The 19,795-nt window shown below is 41.8% G+C and overlaps 1 protein-coding gene and 1 pseudogene across 2 annotated transcripts in view; one reads left to right on the forward strand and one right to left on the reverse strand.

The window, feature by feature from the left end:
• Positions 1-19,795, reverse strand: part of LOC307097903 (ribosomal RNA processing protein 36 homolog) — a 415,062-nt pseudogene that overhangs the window by 124,128 nt on the left and 271,139 nt on the right. The gene's annotated exons all lie outside the window — the stretch shown is intronic.
• NUSAP1 (nucleolar and spindle associated protein 1) overlaps positions 66-19,795 on the forward strand; it is a 36,636-nt gene continuing 16,906 nt past the window's right edge. The window contains exons 1-6 of the mRNA XM_079768168.1: positions 66-219; positions 3,478-3,546; positions 8,673-8,816; positions 9,893-10,052; positions 16,118-16,219; positions 17,358-17,467. Of these exons, the coding sequence (XP_079624294.1) occupies positions 127-219; positions 3,478-3,546; positions 8,673-8,816; positions 9,893-10,052; positions 16,118-16,219; positions 17,358-17,467 (678 nt within the window). The 5' untranslated portion in view covers positions 66-126. The remainder of the gene's footprint in view (positions 220-3,477; positions 3,547-8,672; positions 8,817-9,892; positions 10,053-16,117; positions 16,220-17,357; positions 17,468-19,795) is intronic.

The following is a 19,795-nucleotide window of genomic DNA, read 5'->3' on the forward strand; positions in this document are numbered from 1 at the left end:
GCAGCATTCTTAATTTAAACTGTGTATAAAGCTTGACTGGGTCAACGATTGTAGTGCGCCTGAGTTTTGAACCGCGCACAGGAGGTTGGAGGGTACTTCGCTGGGTTGCCTGGATTGCTGGTCGGGATGACCGTCCCCTCCCTCGAGGAGCTGGACTCCTTCAAGTACAGTGACCTGCAGAACTTGGCCAAGAGTCTGGGCCTCCGGGCTAACCTGAGGGTAAGGAGCCGGCGGTTCCGAACGGGCGCGGGTGGGGTAGGCTGAGCGGCCTTGCGGAGAAGCGGTGGGCAGGGACCGGGCGGGCCCCTGGAGGTGGTGAGGGAGTCGGTATGGTTCTCGAGTATCCCTTCAACTGCAAAAGTTGGGCGGAAAGGGAACCATATTCTTCACCTGGTTTTGAGGCTGACTTTTCTGGGGGCTCCCATAGGCCTCGGCTTCAAAAGGATTGGTTTGGTTTGGTTTTATTGGAAATACTCTGTGATACTTCCCAGGGCATCAATGACGAAATGCAGGCCCAGAAAGCTCAAGGAGCTCTCCAATTGCCCATTGATTGGTAGGCAGTCGCGGAAATACTGCCTTGGCTTTTGGAAAATTCAACATAGTAGCACTTGTATAATTTGTAATAGCACCCAGAACCTCTTAATACTACTTTATTGGGGGACCTGGAAGTAAGGGTGGTTGTTGTTTCTTTTTTTAATATATCTTATTGATTTTTCACAGAGAGGAAGGGAGAGGGATAGAGAGCTAGAAACATCGATGATAGAGAAACATCGACCAGCTGCCTCCTGCACACCCCACACTGGGGATGTGCCCGCAACCAACGCACATGCCCTTGACTGGAATCGAACCCGTGACCCCTCAGTCCGCAGACCGACGCTCTATCCACTGAGCCAAACCGGTTTTGGCCGTAAGGGTGGTTTTTAAGGGACCATCCCTATGGACACATTTTTATAAGTCAGCCTTGATCTGGAATGATCGTTCGTTTATTGATCACTATTGTGGTAGTGTTTCCAAACCAGTAAGGTCTTTGACTCCGAGGCTGCAAAATGTTGGAGGGAAATGTGGAGATTCAGTTTGGGATTGGGTTTCTGTATTAGATTCTAGTGGCATTTTCTTATATAATGCTAATGTATACTCTGGAGATTTGTTCTTATGGCTTTTAAGTGGTTTAAACAAAATCAGTGCTCAGGTATCTGTTGTGGCAGAATAATAAAGGAGGGTCTTTGGAGATATTTCTTTTTTAAAAAAATATATTTTTTTATTGACTTCAGAGAGGAAGGGAGAGAGAGAGAAACATCAATGAAGAGAGAGAATCATGGATCGGCTGCCTCCTGCACGCCCCCCACTGGGGACCAAACCCACACCTGGGCATGTGCCCTTGACTGGAACTGAACCTGGGACCCTTCAGTCCCCAGGCATGGCTCCATCGGCTGAGCCAAACCAGCCAGGGCATCTGAGCTATGATGTTTAATGGTTCCCTAATACTTCATAAACAAAGCCGAATACCTTAGCTTAAATTCCTTAGGCTTTTTGCATCCTGGCTAGAATCTTTTATCCAAGTCTGTATCGAAACTTGGTACCTTTGTCCATCATATTGCCTTTGCTAATTTTGACCCTTCGGCCTCAGATCACCTCCTTCCTCTTGTCTTCTTTATCTGCATGAATCATTTCCATTTATTCTTCTTTTCCCCTTTTTATTTAATTTATTGGGGTGGCATTGGTTACTAAAATGAAATAGTCTTCAGGTGTACCATTCTGTAATACATCACCTGTATTTTGTGTGTTCACCACCCCAAATTAAGTCTCCTTTCATCACCACTTACCTCCCCATACCCTCTTCTATCTCCCCCATCCCTTCTTTTCACTCTGGTAATCACCATAATATTGTCTGTCTCAGTTTTGTTTTCTGCTTAATCCCTTCACCTTTCCACCCAGCCCTGCAACTCCCCTCCTCTCTATCACAGTCCCACTGTGCTTTTAAACAGTAATACAATTTTAAGTGCTGACTTTGAGCGCTTGAAGGCTTCCACCTTGTACTCTGTGTGTTATCTTCTCTACTAAAAGTTAAGTTCCTTGGCCGAAACCGGTTTGGCTCAGTGGATAGAGCGTCGGCCTGTGGACTGAAGGGTCCCGGGTTCGATTCCGGTCAAGGGCTTGTACCTTGGTTGCGGGCACATCCCCAGTAGGGGGTGTGCAGGAGGCAGCTGATCGATGTTTCTCTCTCATCGATGTTTCTAGCTTTCTATCCCTCTCCCTTCCTGTAAAAAATCAATAAAATATATTTAAAAAAAAAAAGTTAAGTTCCTTGAACTGGGATCTTTTCATCCTTCCACCTTGGAAGCCTTCACAGTACTACTAAGTCAGTACATTTTATATAGGAGATGCTGAGTATTTATTCAGACTATTATTTACGCCTACTTCTTGGCAGTGCACCACAGGATAGCAAGAGATTTACAGAAGAGGTTTCTACCTGAGTTCAGTGCTCTGACTAACAGTAAGGCCCCACAACCACTTGGATCTCTAAAGAGCTATTGCAAGTTTAGATCTTTTTCTGAAAGTCCCACCGATCATTGTCTCTTGAGGCACCTGATCTGAGGTAGTTAACTAATCATCTGTTTCATAGAGGTGGAGTAATACAATATTTGTTACTATAGACCCCATTGCCTGCCTAGCGCACAATATCTGGCACATAGTAGGTGTCAAATATTTGTTGAGAGGTACAATTCTCAGGCGTACAAGGCTTTATTATAGCCAATTATAAAAAGACACCTTTGACATGGATAAAATTAAATTTGGACTAGGTATTAAATTCTAGATATTGTTAATTTTATTCGGTATGATAATGATATTGTGGCTGTTTCTCTGTTATTTTTTTACTAGTTAAGTCCTTATCTCTTGGTAATACCAAGTATTTACAGGTGAAATGTTATGATGCCTTGGATTTGTTATAAAATACTTTGGGGTTGAAACTAGTCTCTACTTTTGTATGTATTTGAAATTTTCCATAATTAAAGTATTTTAAATTATTTATAATTGGTACAGCCCAGGAGCTCCTTAAATCAATTGCCTTTTTAAATTCCAAGTACATAGCAAAAATGAATAAATTGCTCCAAGAAATTATCAAGATTTAGTTATTTTAAAAAATGTAACAGAGTTACACCAGTCTGATAACGTTCAGTTACCTGCTGAAGTCTCTACCCTAATGGGCAAGCCCAGCTGTGTTCTCTCACAACATCCTGAGCTTCCTCGTGCTGGCACTGACCCCACTGCGTTTTCATTGCCTTTCCTTGTCTGACTTCACTCTGCTGTGAAATCTGTGAGGGCAGGGACCAGTTCTGTTTCAGTCTTCATTTTATTCCCAGAGCCCGCCGCTCAAAGAACATTTGATGAATACAAGAACAGAAAGAAATGTTCAATGTATCTGTCTTGCTTATTTGATTTTTGGCTCTACTGTTAAGATCTTTAACTTTCCTGCAGGCAGACAAGCTGCTAAAAGCCTTGAAAGCCCACCTGAAAGGAGAAGCAAGAAAAGAAAATGGAAATCAGGTAAGTAAGGTTTTTCATCACCTGTTTAGCAAAACAATCATGTTTAGGTAATGAATGATAAACACAATTAGTGATGTCTTTTAAGACATACTGTTTATTACCAAAAAGATCATGATTGGTTATGGTGAGTCCTTTCATAAAAACTATTGGTTATAGATGGTGAAAGTGTCTTGCAGCAATTAATATGTTGAATAAGATGTTCTTGTACAATTGCAAAAGTTTAACTACTCAGTTGCCAAAAGTTGTAAGAGATAACTTGATATGAGTAGGGAAGGAACTAGATTCAAAGTCAGAAAAACCCAGGTTAAGTAGCAGCTTTGTCATGTTATTGTGTATTACCTGAGAAAACACAAACTCCTTGATTCTTAGTTTCCTGTTCTGAGTGAAAGAGACTTGTAGCAAATGGTAAAGCACTGCTGATGGCAGAGGTTGTCTTGGCTGCTTTAATGTACACCACAGGTTTCAGAGAGGCATGCCGCCTAAAAGGATCAATGAAGGCTTCATTAGGGCCAGGTTTCTTAACTTGAAATAGGGAAAGTGTTGAAAGGCCTTACCGAACTGGGCCTTGGAGAGCATCTGTTATATATCTGGAAATGAAGATAAATATATAAACATGAACTGAAAATCTAACTTCCTCTTATCTGACTGTATAGTCTCTCTAACTGTGTTCCAAGTTATAAACATTTAAAATTCCTTTGATTCCTTTAATTAACTAAAAATAGACAACAAAACAAATTAATAGTTTTTACATCAACTAAATAATTTTATTTGTGTGTGTGTGTGTTTTTAAATTATTAAGGATACATGATTATAGTTCTATCTGAACCTGATTTACTTTGGATAGTAATTGATAAACTAAATTTAAAATTATCTATCATATTTTAAATTCAACATCTCAGGAGCCATTCTTTTCTTTTTTTTTTAAAATATATTTTATTGATTTTTTTACAGAGAGGAAAGGAGAGGGAGAGAGAGAGTTAGAAACATCGATGAGAGAGAAACATCGATCAGCTGCCTCCTGCACACACACCCCTGGGGATGTGCCTGCAACCAAGGCACATGCCCTTGACTGGAATCGAACCTGAGACCCTTGAGTCCACAGGCCCCACTCTATCCACTGAGCCAAACAGGTCAGGGCAGGAGCCATTCTTTTTGAAAAAGTTTCACAAGAGCAGGATGCTAGTCAACATTCAGTCAGATAGAGAATTCCTAAGTGGTGAATCTATCAATCGTGAGCTTGGATTGGTGGAAAAACCTGATGGACAAAAAGTTCATTTATCTAAGACTACAGGAGTCAGCACAATCCAAATGCATGGCAAAGAGATCATTAATGTCCCCAAGGATAGACAAATGAGTAAGCTTCCAGACACCCAAGTCATTACCTGGGGAATGCCCAGGTGTGGATCATATCTGAGTGAGTGTGACATCAGACCTTCTCGAAGCCTATTCTCCCACTAGAGGTCAGTCTTAACTATGAATTGGAGCAGCTCAGATGTAGGTTAGTCTGGCTGTGTGCCTCTTTGGTCCTTTTTTTTTTTTTTTCCAGAGAGGAACGTAAAGGAAGAAAGAGAGAGAAATATCAATGATGAGAGAGAATCATTGATCGGCTGCCTATTGGGGATCAAGCCCACAACCCAGGCATGTGCCCTGACCGGGAATTGAACCATAACCTCCTGGTTCATAGGTCTATGCTCAATCACTGAGCCACGCCTGCCGGGCCTTAGATTTAGACAAGTCTGTTATAGTTAAGCATGGCGCATTCAGGCATTAACACATCTTCGCTATCACTGTTGGCCTCCCGACTAACATACCATGGTTAAGGTGTGTGGGGTTAAAGCAAGACATCTTTGAGAGTTGTGCTAACTGGCTTCTAAAACCAGCTATAGCACCTATACTGCAAGGTGCTACTATGGGGGCTGGATTAGGGGGTGGGGTGAATAACCACTTTAAAAGTATCTGTATATTCCAGTAATATGTTGTGTAACCTGAAGGTACCACTTTTATAGTGGAACGTTTCTTTTTCTTTTCACTGTCTTCCCCACAACTATTCGGGGAGTTGGGAAGTCATATCCAGATAGTATCTTTCTACTCTCATGTAAATATCCCTGCTCCTTTGACATTATATTCACCTATTCTCATTTCTTGTCTGTTGGCCTTCCTGTTGCTTTCTGATGTTCACTGTCTTTTTGTTTTCCTCATGTTCTGACCTTATTTTGGGTGAATTCAAAGGTTCATCTGGATGTCTCTTATACCCTTGTCTCCTGATTCCTTAACTCCTGTGACTTTTGTTTCTGCTATTCATCAGCTGCCCATTTCATTGAGCATATTCTGGACTTTATATCCCTTGGAACTATACTAGTTGGTAATATTTCACCTCTGACTAAAACCTTCCACTCTCTAAGCCTCCTTATTCTTTCACTCCCAACACATTTACTTTATTTATTTATATATTTTTATCGATTTCAGAGAGGGAAAGAGAGGTAGAATATCAATGATGAGCGGGAATCATTGATCAGATGCCTCCTGCACACCCCCCACTGGGGATTGAGCCCACAACCTAGGCATGTGCCCTTGACCAGAATCAAACCTGGGACACTCTATCCACTGAGCCAAACCAGCTAGATCCCAACACATTTACTGAGCCAAACCAGCTAGAGCCCAACACATTTACTTTATACTGTGGTTCTCAATTCAGGTTGTGTGGGAAAATCATTTGGGGAGAATTATTTTTAAAAATACTGGTATATAGGCCTCACCAAAACCCAGGCCAACTAAATCATTCTCAGAGGGTGGGGTCCAGGTATTATAGTGAAATGGACTGAAAAGTCAGCTACAAAGCAGTCTATCCCCTACTTCCATGTGCAGAGTACCAGGTGTCTGCTACCGGCTAAAATATTAGAAGATTTCTCTGTAAGGAAAGTAGATGGTATCAAGCAAAGGGCTTATGGCAATCAAGGATCCCCAGCACGATAGCCTCCTCCTAAGGAACCTACTAGATCAGATTCCACCCGATAACAGGCCCGCACATTCAAACTCCTAATGAGGTTTTTGCTCTGAAATATGAATAAAAGACCAACAATCATAGACATTTAAGGAAAGCCTGTAGTCAGAGTTTAAGTTAAGGAAAAGAAAAAAATGACCCTAGGCTCTGGCTGGGTAGCTCCATTGGTTTATAGCATCATCCCCAAACACCAAGGTTGTAGGTTTCATCTCCCAGTCAGGGCACATACAAGAATCAACCAATAGCCCAGCTGGGGTTGCTCAGTGGTTGCACATCAATCTATGAACCAGAAGGTCACAGGTTGATTTCCGGTCAGTGCACATGCCTGTGTTTCCAGCTCGATCCCTACTCAGTAGGGGGCATGTAGGAGGCAGCCAATCAGTGATTCTCTCCCATCATTGATGTTTCTATCTCTGTCCCCCTCTCCCTTCCTCTCTGAAATCAATAACAAAAATATATTTTAAAAAAATGGACCAATGAATCAATAGGTGGAACAACAAACGGATGTTTCTCTCTCTTTCAAATCTATTTTTTTAAAAATTACCCTAAATGAAACAAAGATGATACAGAAAACAAAACTTTTTGTTTTAAAAAGCCTTACAATAACTTATTTATCAATAACCTTTAGAATCAAGCTACACAGAAAAGGCACAGATGATTCAGTTAAGATTACATAATAGGCTGTAAATGTTATCAACTTGGATGCTTAAAGAGAATAGATGACAGAAATTGAGAAGTGAAGGGAAGTGTAAGGATGCTAATATCTGCAGTTTACAAGCTAGATGTATATAGTTGTGGAACAAGATTTAAGGTCTTTAGTATATTTAAAGATGCAAAGCTATCTAATTGAGTGATTAAAGTGGTACGATTCTGTTAGGAAGGACATGGGGAGGTGAGTGATACAAATGAGATAAATTGTAGCACATGATAGGCAATAAATATAGCTATGAAAAATGTAAGTGAAAAAAGAAAAGAAAATATAAGTGAATATCTCATCACTGGTGATATATAAGTAGCCACCTGAAATTAAGCTTGAGAAATAGGAAAGGTAGGCAGAGAACCAACTGCTTTTCATTATAATCTCTTTAGTATTTTTTTTTAGCCATATGTACATGTTTTTAATTAGTTTATTTTAAAAAATTAGAACTTATGAATAAAAAAATTAGAAAAGCACCAAAAACAAATCGAACCTTTCCTTTATAGTCTACAGGTAAAAAAGCCTCCCCTCACATGAATATTTTCTAGTGCTTTTATCTTTTGATCTTTTACATTTAAATCTTTAATACATTCAGATTTCATTTTGGTGTGAGAGAATGATTGAATTTCATTGTCCCTCCCCCCCCCAAAAAAAAATTAAAAACAATTTTCTCAGCATCATGTGTTGAATAATGAATCCAACCTTCCCCGACAAATATGAAGTATAACCATTATCACACAATGATTTAGTATATAAACAGGTCTGTTTGAGATGTTCTGGTAACCTGTATTGTACTGTTTTGACAATGTAGCTCTTTACTTTTAGTTTATGGTAGTGAAGTGCTGTTCTTACTTTACTCCTTATTTTCACCTTTAACAAGCTGCTTTGGGCTCTCTAAGCCCCCATTTCCCCATCTGTGAACTGTGGATAATATTATTACCTATCTCATAAGCTTTGAGAAATAAATGAGATAATCTAGGTAAACAGTCCAATAAAGTTGTGATATTAGCTGTAATTATTATTAGTTATAGGGTACTGCCTGGCACATAGCATATATTCAATAAATTCATGCACTTTTTTTTTTAATAGAATGCCAGGCATCCATTATACATATTTTTTTTTTCATTATACATATTTTTTATAATGTATTTTTATTGATTTCAGAGAAGAAGGGAGAGGGAGAGAGAGATAGAAACATCAATGACGAGAGAGAATCATTGATTGGCTGCCTCCTGCATGCCCCCTACCGGGGATCGAGCCCGAAACCCGGGGATGTGCCCTGTGACCTCCTGGTTTCCAGGTACGCTCAACCACTGAGCCATGCTGGTTGGACGTAATTTATGTTTTTTATTCAGTTTAAATGCTCATTCTTTCTGAGTAGCATGCCTCTATACATAGGACATGGTAGACTAATATCTCTCTTTTCAGGATGAAAGTCAAACTTCTGCATCCTCTTGTGATGAGACCGAGATGCAGATCAGCAGTCAGAAACAAGCTGAGTGGGAACCAGCTGGCCATGTCACCAAGAAAAGGAGAAGGCGCAGGACTGTCCACAGCAATCCTGACTCCCAGGTAAATGGAGGTGTGCAAACTAAAAATAAGCCACCACCTGTGCCAAAATTGGCATATTCTTAGGGAAATTTTTGTTAATTCTCTTATGCTATCAGTAGTGGTAAACACTGTGTTGTAAGCTCCATGAATACACAGCCCTAAGCCTAGGCTGCTCATCACCTTATAGTCTTATAGCAGCAAGGTCAGGTGTTTGCAGGGGCTTCCCTCACTTGCTTTGAGAGGACTCTGATTATATTATCCTTTCATTCAAACATAATTTTTACAAGGCTTAGTCCTAGTATTTATTTGCTAGCTTTGTACAGTCCCTTACTTGTTAGCCTATCTAAACTCTTAGTGTTAGTTTCTCATCCCTGAAAGAGTTAATCTTGCCATTTATGCCTTACAATGGTCCCTAGTATCTCCTAGTCCCAGATTCACACTCTAGTGACACTTGATGGGGCAGAGAACCAAACCTACCACTTGAAATCTTATTCTACTTTTTTTTAACACCTTTCCCCCCTCAGCTTGGTACTCATCTTTTTTTTTTTTTAAGTGTTCATTTATTTTTTTATTGATTTTTAGAGATAGTGGAAGAGAGGGGGAAAGACAGAGAGAAACACATGGATTGGTTGCCTCCTGCACGTGCCCTAACCAGGGCCCAGGCTGGGGAGGAGTCTGCCACCGTGGTACATGCCCTTAACAGTGATTGAACCTGGGACTCTTCAGTCCACAGGCCGACACTCAATCTACTGAGCCAAACTGGCTAGGGCTTGGTACCCATCTTTTGAAGGTAGTGATTACTTCTTTTTTTAAATATCTGACTATAAGCAATATTTTTAATTTTTTTAATGGCATATCTTTAAATTGAGATACCATTGGCATATACGATTACTTCAGTTTCAGGTGTACAATTGAATGATTCGATTGATTTTTGTATATATTGGGAAATGAGCATCCTAATTCTAGTTCATATCCATCACTATATATATTTACAAAAATATTTTTCTTTTAAGATGTATGTACCCTCTTAGCAACGTTCAAATGTGATGACTTCTTATTTATTATTTAAATAATTTATTTCCTTTTTCAATTTGTAGCAGGATCATTCAGAGATAAAAACAAGTGATCCCACTGAGTTCCAGAATCAAGAAAAACAGGAAAACCAGGCTCTCAGACCTGTTGCAGAAGTTCCATCTCCACCAGATGAGAGACAAGGAAACGAGAATGCAGTGTCCTCGGGAAATAGTGGAATAAATGGTATGCCAAGTAACTAAAAAAATCCAGAACTGCTAGGGCAGCATGTGCCTTAGATTCCTATGATTGCTGTAATGAAGTGCTACAAATTGGGTGGCTTAAAATAACACATTTATTCTCTTACAGTTCTGGAGGCTGGAAGTCTGAATGGTCAGTAGGGCTATTCTCCTTCTAGAGTCTAGACCCTGGATAGAATCCGGCCTGGCCTAGTCTAACTTTTAGTGGTGGCAATTGATGCTGTGTTTCTTGGCTTACAGCTGCATTAGTCTGTTTTATGGCATTCTCTCTGTCTTAAAAGGACACTAGTCTTGCCCTAGCCAATTTGGCTCAGTGGATAGAGTATCAGCCCGCAGACTGGGAGGGTCCTGTATTCGATTCTGGTCAAGGGCACGCATCTCTGTTGCAGGCTCAATCCCCGGCCCTGGTTGGGGCGTGTGCGGGAGGCAACCGATCAATGTGTCTCAGTGATATCAATGTTTTTCTCTCTCTGTCTCTCTCCCTCCCTTCCACTCTCTCTAAAAATCAATGGGGAAAATATCCTCGGGTAAGGATTTAAAAAAGGACACCAGTCCTGTTGGATTAGGGTTTTCACCATAATGACTTCATCTTGATTTGATGACATCTACCAAGAATCTATCTATAATAATAAAGCATAATATGCTAATTAGACCGGACATCTTTCCTGACCACCTTCCAGACGAAGCCAGGGCTGCGAGGGAAGCCCAGGTCCTGGGTGCCGGAGGGAAGCTGGTGCTGGCAGCTAGAGGAAGGAAGGCCTACTCTTGCACGAATTTTGTGCGTCGGGCCTCCAGTTTACAAATAAGGTTATATCACAGTTACTGGAGGTTAAGACCCTAGCATATCTTTTGGGGGGGATACAGTTCAACCCACAACACCATTTTATAGCACTTATAAGGGTTTGACAAAGTAAAAGTTTGAACCAAATATAGTAGGCCATCAGATCATCTTTATTAATTTGAGAAACCAGAATAAGAGTGGTAGCTGTGAAGTTTAGGGAATTGATCTCTACTTAGTGATGAGGAGAGCCTGCATTTTGTCCATTAGTTCCTTCTGGCTTACTCCCAAGACTGGTACAAAGATCTCTTTGCTTATTCAATCAGGATAATTAAAAGGGAGCTGCAAAGTCTACCTTCCCAGTGGTGTGGCCTTTTTTTAATGATGATCTATCTATATCTATCTATCTATCTATCTATCTATCTATCTATCTATCTATATATATATAAAACCCTAATATGCAAATAGACCGAACAGCGTTACAACCAAACAATTGGTTGCTATGACGTGCGCTGACCACCAGGGGGCGCGCATGGAACATGGTGGGCGTCGGCAGCAGGCGGCAGAGCATGGAACATGGCGGGCACCGGCCAAGCAGGATAGTAGAACAGGTGAGCGGGGGCGCCAAACCAAGGTGCGGCGCCGGTTGCTATCATCGGGGTGAGCCTCTGGTGGTTATGGAAAATTCTTTGCTCCCATATGCTGTGGTCCTGCCAGGTGCTCCCACCTGCTGCCGGCGCCGGCCCCAATCACAACTGCTTCCGGCACCGGAGCTGCCACTCGCACCTGCTGCCGACGTCTGGTGCCGGCCCTGATCACTCAGTGCCGTTAGCAGGTGTGAGCAGCGGCTGCTGGCCCCAATCACCCCTGAGGGCTTCTCCACCTCCCCCTGCTCCTGAGGGGCGATCGGGACAGCAGCCACCACTTGCACCTGCTGCTCATGCTAGCCCCAATCGCTCCGTGCCTTCAGTGGGTGCAAGCAGGGCTAGGGCCATCAGCGTGTGGGAGTGGCAGCTGGTGGGAGTGGGGCTGCCTGCAGATGGGACTGGGGACCATGACAGGAGGGGTCGGGTGAGGGCATGGAGAATGGGCTGAGAACCGCCCCTGTGCCTACCGCAGCCTCGCAGCCCACAGTTCCTTTCAAGGTGCATGAATTCGTGCACTGGGCCCCTAGTGTTTGTATATTCTTAGATTCTAACCTCCTAAAAACCTCTTGCCTAAACTTCTCAACCAAAAGTTTGTTTCAATAAGAACAGAAAACTTCAATTCCTGTATACCTAAAAGAACTTCTGCTTTCTGATTTCCTTCCTCAAGCCTGCCAATTGCAACAGAGTCTGTGTTTCACCCCAGCCAATCTGCCTGGTCCAGTGTCCAACAAGCAGTTAAATGCAGAATTTCTAATGCTGAGCCTTCCCATTTCCCCCATAGTTTTGCATTTCTTACTAAATATAGTTCCAGGAGGTCGAGGTTCTGATTCAGTAGGTCTAAGATGAGTCTGGGTGTCTGTAGTTTTCAATAAGCACCCCAGGTTTGACACTTCCCCTCTGTGTTTTTTTTAATAATCCAGATCTGAGGATATTTTTTCCTTTTCTTTTTTTTAGAGAAAGAAAATGAAAGGGAGGGTGAGAGAGAGGGAAACATGAATGTGAGGGAGGCACATCAATTGGTTTCCTCCCACACGCACCCCAGCCAGGGGCCAGGGATCAAGTCTGTAATAGAGGTATGTGCCCTTGACTGGAATCAAACCCTCAACCCTTTAAGTGCCGAGGCTCTAACCACTGAGCAAAATCCACTAGAGCTCCTTTGTCCTTTTATGCATATGCCTCACATACCCATTTAAAACCATGATTTAGAGAAAGTTGTTGGGAAATATGACAAAGAGCCAGAAGTGGGGGTAGAATTACAAATGTCTGCTATTCCACCAATTACTTTATCCAGAAGATGTAGCTTTAGGACTAAGTTTCAATGCCATAGAAAAACAGTGTGGACACATTAAGTCAGGTTTGACTAATGAAACACAAGCTGTTTGAAGGAGAAAAATTTGATCATGTAGTTAGTTTCTGGTGAGAGAATTTTTTTTTAAACTTTTTATTTTGACATAATTTCAGACTTAAAGTTGTAAGAATAATACCACAAATTCCTATGTCTTTTTCACCTAGATTTCCCAAATGTTAACACTATTACATTATTTCCTCTCTGTTTATATTTATGTATACATATGTGTGATATTCATTTTCTTCCTGAACTGTTTGAGAGTAAGTTGCAGATATGTGCTCCTTTACCCTAAATCAGTGGTTCCCAACGTGGAGCACACGCCCCACAGGGGGGCAATTTGATTTTTTAAATTTTAAGGGGGGCAATTCAAGAATGAGTTATTAATGATTTTTTTGCATTTCTTATGGTTCTAGGGGCCTCATATACAGTATCCTATATAATAAAGAGCTGATATGCAAATAGTCGTCATGCCGTGATGCCGTAACGACTGATCAGCAGGGACCTCAGGCCATGCCCCGGCGCCCGCACCCCCTGCCCCGGCACTGGGGCCGGGGTACCTGAGGCCGTGTCCCCCTGAGACCATGCCCTCTGCCCCAGCGCCAGGGCCCAGGGACCTGAGGCCCTATCCCCTGCCTTGGCGCCAGGACTTGAGGCTGCTTCCCCCACCTGGCGGGGCTTGATGGGGGTGGGGCCGGCTGGACACTTCTATTATAGAGAAAGGTCAAATAGCAATATTAAAATATTTCCTCTAATGAATTCCCTTTTAATGTGCACGAATTTCGTGCACCAGGCCACTAGTATAAATATATATTGTGACATATTTATGCATTTCAGTTCTCTATTATATGTTTTGAAACTTTATTTGCTATTTTTTTTATATCACTTCATACTATTTTTTTTAAACAATTTCTTAGTGATTTCTTCCTCAGTACTTCAACTGTCCTTTCGTTCTTTTATATTTTTCTTTCCTGGATGCCATGTTCTTTGGAAGCTGTTTAGACCAAGTTAATGGCCTTTTAGGCTTCCTTCATGTAAATAGGAGTTCACTTTTTGAATAATAAGAATTATATGTCATGGGGAGGTGGGCATTAGTATTTTAGAGATGCTTAGGTGGGACATGGCCAAAAAAAGCTTGGGAACCACTGCCCTAAATACTTCAGTGTGTGTTTCTTAAAACACAGGGACTTTCTCTCACAAATATACAGAGTACAAAAGGCTCATTGACTTGGCTTTATATTCCATGTTGCAACTAATATTTAGGATGCCACTACTTGTCAAGTTATGGTATAGTATCAAAAAAGAATATCACAGTTATCTGAAAATGTTATTAAAATACTCTTCCCTTTCAATCGCACATCTGTGTATGGCAAGATTTGTTTTTATATATACACTGAGTTGCCAGATTATTATGATCTCTGAACGCATAATAATCTGGCCACTCATAAAGTGTGTGTGTGTGTGTATGTGTGTATATATATTTGTGTGTGTGTGTGTGTGTGTGTGTGTGTGTGTGTGTTAGAGGCCCGGTGCATGAATTCATGCATGGATGGGGTCCCGCCAGCCTGGCCAGGGGGAGGGGACATGGGCAGCTGGCCTGCCTGCCTGCTGGTCTAACTCCTGGTCGAGGGGATAATTTGCATATTAGCCTTTTATTATATAGGATATACACTGAGTGGCCAGATTATTATGCATTCAGAAATCATAATAATCTGGCCACTCAGTGTATATATCAACCAAAACAACATGTTGTAACACATTATCTACAGAAGTAGGTAGAGAATCCAGCTGCCTTTTATAAGTCAAACATTAAATAAATTGTTTTTAAAAGCCACTCATTATTTTTGTGTTAGAAACTTATTTTTCCAATAATTCCATCCACTTATTCCAATAATTCCATCAATTATGTCTCTAAAAACAGGAAAATCTCAGCTCATCCTTTGCATTTCATTGTCATGTTTCTTTAGCCTACTTTAATCTGGAATACTTTCTCAGTCTTCCTTTGTCTTTCAGGATGTTGACATGTTCTAATATAGGCAAGTTTTTTGGGGGGTCCTCTGACTTGGTTTGTCTAATGTGCTGATGATTAGATTCAGATCATGCACTTTTGGCCGAGGGATGTGTCCTTCTCAGCACCCCAGAAGGCACAGGTGTTGGTTTTTCCTGTAATTAGTCATGCTAAGTTCCATCACCTGGTTATGGTGGTATCTGCTACGTTGCTTCTCTGTAAAGTTACTATTTTTCCATTTGTAATTAATAAATACCTTGTGAGGAGTGACACTGACTCTAAATCTCCCGTTTTTCACAGAATTTTTCTGTTTTTAGTTTTGTTTTGTTTTTAATCCTCACCCAAGGACATGCTTAAAGAAAGGAAGGGAGAGAGAGAAAAACATCAATTGGTTGCCTTCCATACGTTCCCCAACCAGGGATTGAACCTGCAACCCAGGTGTGTTTCCTGCTCACAACTTTTTGGTGTATGGGTGACACTCTAACCAACTGAGCCACTCCGGCCAGCTCTCTCTGGTTTTAGAGTCAGGGTCCAAGCAGAAGCCCCTGGAGCCCCAACTGCTCTATGGAATATTCTTTGCCTTGTTTAATTGATACATTAGGGAACCTTAAAGATGATGACTTTATAAGTAGTATTACTTGAAAATCCACTTACATATTTTTAGTAGATTACCTCGAGTTGAAAAAGATATCAGAAAGTAGAAAATGATTATAAGTAGGGGAAAAATAGTAGACCTTGTATACGCCATGATTTCAACTGGATTTAAAGAACAAAAATGAAACAAGTATAGGCATACCTTTCTTTATTGTGCTTTGCTTTATTGCCTCTACAGATGTTGCATTTTTTTTACAAATTCAAGGCAAAAAAATACTGCTTGTTTTATTGCAGTGGTCTGGAACAGAACCCTCCATATCTCTGAGATGTTCCTGTACAGAAGCAAAGGACCCGAGGAAACATGTCAGAATGCTAATGATGTGTCTTAGGCTGGTGGGGTTATGTGCTTTTTATCATTCTAGTTATAACAACATGTTTATAGCAAAAGTTATGAAAAGGTGTTTTTAAATTTTTGATATAACTTCTATATAGGAAGCAAAATTTCTGCCTAGTTCAGGCATATGAGCTAAATTTTAGTGATGCTGTAAGTTGTTGTGCTCCTTGTGTGCCATTTCTCCCACCACCTTGGCAGAGCCTATCACATGAATATGCTCATGACATTTCTAAAAGGCAAGAATTTATTGAAATCTTTTCATTGGTTCTGTATCTTTGTATTCAGGTAATGAAGATTCAAAGGTACCTTCAGAAAGAAAGAAGTCTGTCTACACAGATGCGTTTTCCAAATCTGGAAAAAATAAAAGAATTGCAATCACTACTCCAAGTAAGTTTTGCCGGCTGATGTTGGAGAGTCAGGGTACTGACTGTCACAGCTAACATCTGGGATGCGGGAACTGGGGCTGGCATATGTGTTCTCCCATTTTCTAGCTGGGAGACTTTGGGCAGCTTACTCATCCTCAGTAAACCACTTCTTCAGTTGAACGTTGGAATGGTTGTACTGCCTATTCCATCAGGTTGATATATAGATTAATTGAGCCTATTTTTTACCTCTGATTACCTAGCACAGTAACTAACATGTAGCAGGTATTCACTAAATATCAGAGAATGCATGTCTGTAAAGTACCTTGGTATAGTGTCCACTTTGTAATAAATTACTTTAAAAAAAAAAGTCTAAGGCAGTGGTCACCAACCTTTCGGACCTCACAGACCACCAGTGGTCCGCGGACCACAGGTTGGCGACTGCTGTTCCGAAGGTTTTCTTAAACCAGTGGTCACCAACCTTTCGGACCTCACGGACCACCAGTTGGCGACTGCTGGTCTAAGGGGCTCCATTTTGGGACATGTAATTCTTCTTCCCTATTTCTTATTCAGAATATATATTTAGAATATATACCTAGTTAGAATAGTACAGAGGAGAGGTCAGCAACTCTCCTCTGTACTATTCTACTACTGCCTGCCTTGGCCTAGAATGGTTTTTACACTTATAAAGGGTTCTATGAAAAAAAAGAAGTAAATGAGATAGATCATACCATTTGTGGTCACAAAGCCTACTTACTGTCTGCCCTTTACAGAAAAAGTATGCCAATGCTTGGCATAGAGCTTTCTAAGCATTTTAAAACATCAAATTTATGATTAAAATAAGGCCATTTGATTAATTGGTGAGGGGAGAGGACAAATATGCTATTTTCTTATCCCCTACACAAAATCAAGATGTCAGTTAGCAGTGGCACAATGGAGAGATGGTGAATATTGAATTGTTTTTAAGATAGATATGCTTTGCCCCTGAGTTTCCAAAAACTAAATGTTCTAAATGTTTCAAAATTAAAGTTTTGGCAAAGATGATATTGAAACTGAATGTTAGGAATACAGACGAGAGAATAAGTGTTTATAGGAAAACAAAGGGAAGGTAAATAAATGGATTTTGTTTGTTATTAATTTTCATATTTTGTGGAATGTTCTAGACTTTAAGAAGCTTCATGAGGCCCATTTTAAGGAAATGGAGTCCATTGATCAATATATTAAGAGAAAAAAGAAAAATTTTGAACAACACAATTCACTTAATGAACTGAAGGTAATTATGTTCTTAATGGGACTAAAATATTTTATTTTAATCTTGGTACCATATATACACCATGGTTAATACAGCCAGCTTTCGATGGATTTGTGGAATGGATTTGTTTGAGTTTAATGCATCTTTATTATCTTAAATTGCTTTCCCCTACCATAAGAATTTTCAAAACCCTTCAAATAAACACTGAGTCCTCACTATACAGAATGAATTTCAAAGTGGAAATAAGTTATCCTGTTTTCCACATTCAGACATTGTGCTTGTCACCTTTGTTGAGGATGGACTGCTATAATTATGCCGAAGCCATCTTCTTTCCCTGTCTCTCACCTAATGGAGAAAGGGTGGCTAGCAGTGGCTACTTAAAGGCTCTCAGTGATTGCTGAGCTCCCCAGGGGGCCTTCAGTCCAGGTCCTACTGGACTCAGGTCCCCTTCAAGTAAGAAAAGGTGATAAAGTCAAGCCCTGAGGTTGAGTTACTGGAGTAGGGAGCTGATAACATCCTCGAAAGTTGATGCTATTATCTTATGTGGTATCTGGTGTTCAAAGGAGGCTAGGGAAACATTTATTTTAGAATTTTTAATAAAACTTAACCACCTGCCTTATTTCTCCAAAAGTATTTGAGGCAGTTTGTGGTATTACAACACAAAACAGTGTAAAGTCTATTTAAAAAGGGCAGAAGCCCTAGCCAGTTTGGCTCAGTGGATAGAGTATCGGCCTATGGACTGAAGAGTCCTGGGTTCCATTCTGGTCAAGGGCACATGCCCGGGTTTCAGGCTCGATCCCCAGTAAGGGGTGTGTAGGAGGCAGCCAATCAATGATTCTCTCTCATCATTGATGTTTCTATCTCTCCCACTCCCTTCCTTTCTGAAATAAAATATATATAATAAATAAATAAATAGGACAGAAAATGAGCACTGATGCCAGGTACATTGTCTATTCTATCAGTCACTTGGTTGAGTTTTTAGTTTTCTGCCAACAGGGAAATGTGTACTGGGTGATAAATTCTAAATAGTAAAACACATACACACAAACCCCATAAGCTTCTTCATGAGACGCATAATCTAGGGTAGTAAACATTCATTTGAACAAGATTCATAAAACCACTGTTATACAGTCAAAGACACTGTTTATCAGTCTTCAAGCAAACATTGACAAAGCCAAGTCATGGCATTAAACATCTCCATTCCTTTATACCGATCAATAATGTGGGTGGAGAATCCAAAGAGGAGATATTTAGTATGTCTGCAATACTTTCATAAATATTAGCAAGGGCTATCACTACATTCACAGTTGAATATAAATGAGTATCTTATTTTTTTTTTTTTTTTTTTTTTTAATTTCTTTATTGATTAAGGTGTCACATATTTGTCCTCATCCCCCCATTCCCATCCCACACCCCTCCCCTTGGATGCCCCAACCCTCTGTTGAACTTAAGCATTGGTTAGGCTCATATGCATGCACACAAGACCTTTGGTTGATCTCTCCCCCCTCCCCCCACCCTCCCCTATCCTCCCTCTGAGGCCCGATAGTCCGATCGATGCCTCCTTGTTTCTGGTTCTGTTCTTGTTCATCAGTCTATGTTGTTCATCATTTCCCCTAGATGAGCGAAATCATGTGTCACTAGAGATATACTTATAAGAATTGAATGTGCGACGAGCAATAATAGTTATGCTGACAGGCAAATGAATCAGTCTGTAGTGAGTTTCTTTCTGGACCAACAGTTCTTTTGAGACCCAATATCAATGTCCACCAGTTCCCTATGAGTACATGTCGGCACTGACCCCTCAGCTCTGGATGGTGGACAAATGGTGGTAATGCAGGTCCGACTCCCTCTGGTTTGGTCTCGGCCGGACCCAGGGGCACTGCTTCACCCGGATCCAGGGGCCCACGGCCTCACCCGGACCCGGGGCCAGGCTCACCCGGATCCAGGGGCCCGCGGCCCCACCCGGACCCGGGGCCAGGCCCACCCGGATCCAGGGGCCCGCGGCCCCACCCGGACCCGGGGCCAGGCCCACCCGGATCCAGGGGCCCGCGGCCCCACCCGGACCCGGGGCCAGGCCCACCCGGATCCAGGGGCCCGCGGCCCCACCCGGACCCGGGGCCAGGCCCACCCGGATCCAGGGGCCCGCGGCCTCACCCGGACCCGGGGCCAGGCCCACCCGGATCCAGGGGCCCGCGGCCTCACCCGGACCCGGGGCCAGGCCCACCCGGATCCAGGGGCCCGCGGCCTCACCCGGACCCGGGGCCAGGCCCACCCGGATCCAGGGGCCCGCGGCCACACCCGGACCCGGGGCCCAGGCCCACCCGGATCCAGGGGCCCGCGGCCCCACCC

This window comes from Cnephaeus nilssonii (assembly GCF_951640355.1).
Source record: "Cnephaeus nilssonii genome assembly, chromosome: 4".
Lineage (NCBI taxonomy): Eukaryota > Metazoa > Chordata > Mammalia > Chiroptera > Vespertilionidae > Cnephaeus > Cnephaeus nilssonii.